The 6,232-nt window shown below is 54.4% G+C and overlaps 1 protein-coding gene across 1 annotated transcript; it reads right to left on the reverse strand.

Moving 5' to 3' along the window:
* Window positions 1–2,612: 2,612 nt before the first annotated feature.
* On the reverse strand, window positions 2,613–3,801 carry ZNRF4 (zinc and ring finger 4; the record flags this gene model as incomplete). The annotated part of the gene is made up of 1 exon (XM_080674400.1): window positions 2,613–3,801. Exon 1 carries the CDS (start codon window positions 3,693–3,695, stop codon window positions 2,613–2,615), a length of 1,083 nt encoding a protein of 360 aa, XP_080530526.1. The 5' UTR covers window positions 3,696–3,801.
* Window positions 3,802–6,232: the final 2,431 nt, after the last annotated feature.

Raw genomic sequence — 6,232 nt, forward strand, 5'->3', positions numbered from 1 at the left:
ATTTTGTAAATAGATGGTCTCTTGTAGTTTGAGGCTTGGCTCTGAATTCTTTCCTAGCCAGAACTCAAGTACCGAGGTTGCTGAACCCAGGTCCAGTCTGACCCCACCCGTCTAACACCTGGTGCCGTTCTCACCGCCTCCAATCCTATTGTCCCACCTGCTGGGGATGCGGAGCAATGAGGTGGGAGGAGCCTGGGCTCTGGATACCACGGGGCTCCATGCCTTCCCCGAACTGACTATTCACGGTCATGAGCAAATGAGCCCCAGGTGCTTAAGCTGCTCTGGTTGGTCAGCCCCCAGCACACGCGCGCGCGCGCGCACACACACACACACACACACACACACACACGCCATGACCGAGGGCCCATCTTTGCCTTCATCAATCAGAGAAGGGAAAGGCTTCCCCTAACCCAGTGGTCGGCAAACTGCGGCTCTGTTGACTAATGAGTTTGCCGACCACTGCCCTAACCTCAGAGGTTCTCAGCTGCAGCAAAGCGCAGGCGAAAAACACTTGCGTGTGTGTAAAAAAGCAAAGCTCTGAGTACGTGCGAATACTCACTTGTGAATCCACCAAGACTAGACTATGGGGTCCAAATCCCATCCTCGCCCACACACTGTGTGACCCCAAGCAAGGGACTTGGCCTCTCTGGGCCTCAGTTGCCTCATTTATAAAATGGAGACCTGGAACTGTTGCTAACAGTATTTTTTTTTTTTTTTTTTTTAGCTACTTGAAACCCTCAAATGGTTTTACTCAGCTCCTTGGAATAAAAACTGAATTCCTTATCAAGCTTTATAAGGCCCTGCACACCTGCCCTCACCTCTCTCTCCCCCTCCCTCACTGTGCTCTGGTCACACAGGCCTCCTCACTGTTCCTCCAACACATGAGGCCTAGTCTTTTTTTTTTTTTTTAATTGGTTTCAGAGAGGAAGGGAGAGGGAAAGAGAAACATCCACGATGAAAGAATCATTGATCAGCCGCCTCCTGCATGCCCCCTACTGGGGATCGAGCCCGGAATCCGGGCATGTGCCCTTGACCAGAATCGAATCCAGGACCCTTCAGTCTGTAGGAGGACGCTCTATCCACTGAGCCAAACCTCTTCCTGCATTCTCACCTCCTTCTCACTATTCCAGTCTCAGAGCCATGACTTCCCTGATCATGCTTGCCACGTGGCCAAGTAAGAGCCCCTCACTCCTATCCCAGAAGCACCCTTCCTGTGGCCCAAGTCTTCTACAAAAGGGGGCATGCTAGGGATGGAAGAAGCACCCTGTTTGTTCACCATAAAATTAAACCACATCTGAGTTGGTCTCTGAATCCAAGTAGAAATTCACAGGAAATACGGGGGACTGAGGAACATGTTAAATGACATCACAGGGACACCCAATTGGCAAAACCCAGACGACCAAGGACATCACCAAAGGACGAATGACCCAGTTGCTTCACCAAATAAAGTGCAAGGCAACATTGAGAGAGAGCTGGAGGGGAGAGCTCCCCATTACGCGAGTTAGGAGCCCATCACCGTGATTCAGACAACCCAAAGAAATGGACACCATAATGGTCACACTTCCAGGTGTCCCCAGTGGGATCGTTATTTTGAACATGATACTGGTATTTGTGGGGTTGTTTTTTAAGAGGTGTTATCATGAAGAGCAAGGCCTCTCCCCTCAGCTCTGTGGACACTGGGGCTGGTCATTCTCTGTGCGGAGGTCTGTCCTGGGTGCGGTAGGGTATTGGCAGCATCCCTGGCTCCCACCCACGAGAGGCTAATAGCAGCCAGCCCCCGTGATGACTGCCAAAAATGCCCAGACACTGCCAAGTGTCCCCTGGGCAGAAATACCCACCCCAGCTGAGAACGACTGCTTTATCTACCCAAATGGAAATGTTTACAGATGAAAAAAAAAAAAAAATCTGGGATTTGCATCAAAATAGCAAGGGAGGGGGGAGTGGGTGAAAGTGGAGAAGATACAGGAGGTCATTGCTGAATCTGAGCAATGGGTACATGGGGGGTCATTATTCTCTTCTTCCTACTTTGGGTGTGTTTGACATTTTCCAGTATCCAAAGTTGGAATAATGGGGGAAATTCAGATAAAAGCTGGAGTTTCGTCCATCACGGGTACCCATGTTGCCTTCTTGGTTATGACAGACACGCTGTGCTATGGACGATGTGAACATCAGGGGAAGCCGGGTGAGGGCACATGAGAACTCGCTAGAACTTCAGCTATTTATCTTAAATCTAAAATGATTCCAAAATGAAAAGTTTATTTTTTAAAAAACATTTAAGTGAATAATGAATAAACATATCCAGGATCAGCAGCTGTGTGCCCAGGATTGGAACCGAGGCACAGGCCTGAGCATGGCCACCACTGGGGATGAACACAGAGACCTCAAACCCCCCTCCCTGCCGGCCGATATCTTCTCACTCACCACAGACAATGGCAGCCAGCCTTGGGCTCCCCTGGCTTTATCACGTGGGTGGCATGAGGGGCCAGAGGCGGGGTGGCCTCACAGCAGCCAGGGCACAAACTGCTTTCAAACCCATTTTTATTCTCTCCAGACTAGAAACACTTATTGCTATCCTCCCCACCCCGCTCTTTGCCAGCCAGGGTCAGTGGGCCTCAGAGTGGGTCTGGGGGCCCCTCGAAGGAATCCACAGCCTCGGCCACCCCCACGGAGGTGGCACTCCAGGAGTGGTGTGGGCTGGCTCGGGCCAGCAGCTCCAGCCTCCGGGAGCGCAGCCGGGCCTGGATGGCCCAGATCGGGGCATGATGGCCAAGCAGGGCGGGGTCCTCATCGCAGAAGCTGTCGATGGTGGAGTCGGAACTGTCCTCTGTACTGGCCACCGACTGCTTGCACACGGGGCAGGCGCGCTGGGCAGCCTGGGAGAACCAGGGGTCGATGCACTTGCAGTGATAGGTGTGGGAGCAGGGCAGGATCTTGAGCTGCTCGCCCTCCTCGTACTCGTCCAGGCAGATGGCGCACACGTCATTGAGCCGCGTGAAGGTCCGGACCTGGGCCTTCCGGCAGGCCGGCTTCTTGACCGCGGCAGGCCCGTAGGCCCACCTGGACCACAGCCAGTTCCACAGGTGTCGGAGGATGAAAAAGGTGGACATGAGCAGGGCCAGGGTGCGGCCCAGGACCCAGGAGATGGCCAGCACGGGATGGCAGTCCAGGTCAGGGCACGGCGGGTAGTTGGGCAACAAGAGGACCTGGGCGGACTTGTCGCAACACATGATGACTCGCAAGTCCTGCGAGGTGGCCTCGCTCACGAACACCGCAGGGATGGAGATCTGGCGCCGCAGGTCCTCGTACACGTGGGCCATGCGCACCAGGTCGTCTGAGAAGACGTTGTGCACAATGGCGGCCTTGAAGCCGGCCTGCTGGGCGTGCAGCACCTTCAGGTCGAATGTGCAATCGTAGCGACGAATGAGCACAATGGCGCCCAGGGAGCCATTGCCCACCCGCTGCGGGCGCTCGATGGGGTGGCATGCGTTAGCCGGCTTGGCCTCCATCAGGTAGCCCTGCACACCCTCGGGGGCCAGGGGCACCCCGAACATGGCCGGCAAATCCGCAAAGTCCACTGTGCTCGCGTTGCCATCCAGCACGGCCCGCACCACCGCCTGCGAGGGCACCAGCAGTGCCAATAGGACCAGGGAGGCCTTGACCGCCCTCAGGGCCAGGGCCCGCCGCTGCCGCCCCATGGCCGCCCCACCCTTCCTCCTCCTCCTGTTCCGAGTGAACTAGGTCCCACTGGGGATGGCAGATGGGAGGCCTTTGGGCATCTCCAGGGCCTCCCAGGGGCCCGTGGCCAGGTTGGAATGGAAGTAGCTTAAATGGGAGGCTCAGAGGCGGGTAAGCAGAGCGGCTGGGACCTGGGCGGCCCTAGGCAGGAACTGCTCCTGGTGGCAGGCGCGTTTGCATTGTGTCTTTGAAGGCTGGTCCCAGGTGGCCTTGCTGACAGATGGCGCCGAGGCCAGGACCCCTCAGGGTTCTAGATGCCCCCAGCCTCTGTGACATCATCCACTTACATTCTGCCCCCAGCGGCCTGAGCCTGTGGCCAAGATAGAATCCCTAGGTCTCTGACCGGGGGAGGGGACCTGGGCAGTCTCCAAAAAGTGTTCTGGAAGTGTCAGAGACTCCCAGCTCCTCTATTGTGTAAGGCCTTATGTGAGCCTGTGGCCTGAGTGGCACAGATCCAGGACTCACACTCACACTCCACAGGCATCATCTCCCTGTGCCTCTCAGTGACCCAACAAAGAAAGTGCCAATGTTACCCCCTTCTGAGATTCCTAGAAGAACCCGGTCTTGTTCAGGGCACCCTCTCCCCAGGAGGTCAGTTCTTAAAACCCAAATTCCAGACTTCCTCCCTCTCTCCTCCTCGTTCACTCTGCTGCAGCTACAAGAGCCACCTTACTATTCCTCCAACATGCCAAGCACGGTTCTGCCCCAGGACCTTTGCACAGGCTATTTCTTCTGTCTACAATGACTTTTCTCCCTGTGCTGGCTATTTCTCATGACTCAGGGAGAATCTGTCTGAGTTCATATGTACTGAGAGTCTAACTAGACTTGATTTGAGGGGAGAGAAAAGGACCAAGGGCCGGGTGGGGCTGGCAGGGGTGGGTAGCCACACATCCTCACTGCCTGGTAGGCCCCTGCACCCGCTTTATTCTCTCACTTTAGAGGTTTCTCTCCAGCTGAGTCTCTGTCCCCCATTCCTTAGCCAGGACTCTGGGCATCAGCCTCACATCCTCCCCACTTCTCATCCCCCAAATATCCCACCTTGAGTCTGTCTCCTACTCAACTAGGCAGCCTGCTCCAGTCTTGATTCCTGGCTCAACCGTGTGATGCTAGGTAAATCACTTAACTTCTCTGGGCCTCAGCTTCCAGCTCTGTAAAACGGGCACAATGATAAGTAACCTATCTTATAGAACTGGTGGTGTGAAATTAAATGAGATAATACATGACTGCTGCTCACCCTAGGGTCTGACTTTGTCATTCCCCCCAGAGCAGACCTGCCTCTAGTTTGCAACTCTTCCAGTTCATCATCACATGGCAGTCAGGGATTTAGTAGTCAAGTAGCTAAAATCCCAGTCTTCTGATCTCTCCCATGCTTTAAACTCTCCCATTGCTCCCCACTGCCTCCAGAGAAAGCCCACCCTCTTCTCTGTGTCCCCCCCGCCAGTCAAGCCCCTGCCAACCTCAAAAACCAGATTGCTTTTCAAGGCCCCAACTACATCATGGTTTGTTGACCTCTAGAGCTTTGCAAATGCCCTTCCTTCTGCTGGGAACAGAATTCTCTCTCAACTGCATTTTGCCAGGTTGACTACTTATTCTTTAGGTTTTTCTCCGTTTGTCTAATACCTCTCACATCAGCCCTCAGCCGGCGAAGGAGAAGAGACACAGAGAAGGCCATGTGACAACCGAGGCAGAGATGGGAAGGATGCTTCTACAAATCATGGGATGCCGAGGGTTGTGGCCTCTACCAGAAACCAGGAGAGAGGCACGAAACAGACTCCCCCTGTGAGCCCCCAAGAAGGGACCAACACTGCCCACACCTTGATCTTGGGCTTCCCACCTCCAGAGCTGTGAGGGAATCAACGTCTGTTGCTTTAAGTCCCCCAATTTGTGGCACTCTGTGATGGCAGATGTAGGAAATGAACACACACTGGAATCCTTGTCCCAGGATCTGCATCTGGGTGAGAGCAGCCCGAGGCAAGGTGTCACCACGATGAAACTGGAGGGCGAGGAAGGATGAACTGGGTGTAAGGGGACAGAGAACAGCATCCAGGGATGTGGATGGCATGTGGAAAGGTCCCGAGGTGAGCGAGGTACAGAGAAAGGGAGAGGGAGTTGGAGGGCTGAAAATGGCAAGCTGTTGGAGTGGCTGGAGGGAGGGTCCTGGGGAAGAGTGGGCAGGGCCTGATCAGAACCTTGAACATGGGTGGCCTTGGGGTTACACAGAGAATGACGGAGAGCCACAGGACAGTTTACAAGAGAGGACGGATGTGGTTGGATTGTGTTTCCCAACTCCACTCCATATCTTTCTGCATTGCTTTGACTTTTTATCATGGGAACAAATTCACTTATTACTTCTGAAATAAAAAGAGATTTGAAAGAGCCCTCTGGTTGCTGGGTGGAGCTTGGGTTGGAGAGGGAGAAAGAGGCCAGGAAGGCCAGGAGGCAGCCAGAGAATCCGGGAAGGAGCTGAGGAATGGGACGGAGAGGAGGGGACAGAGAG

This window comes from Plecotus auritus (genome assembly GCF_963455305.1).
Source record: "Plecotus auritus genome assembly, chromosome: 6".
NCBI lineage: Eukaryota > Metazoa > Chordata > Mammalia > Chiroptera > Vespertilionidae > Plecotus > Plecotus auritus.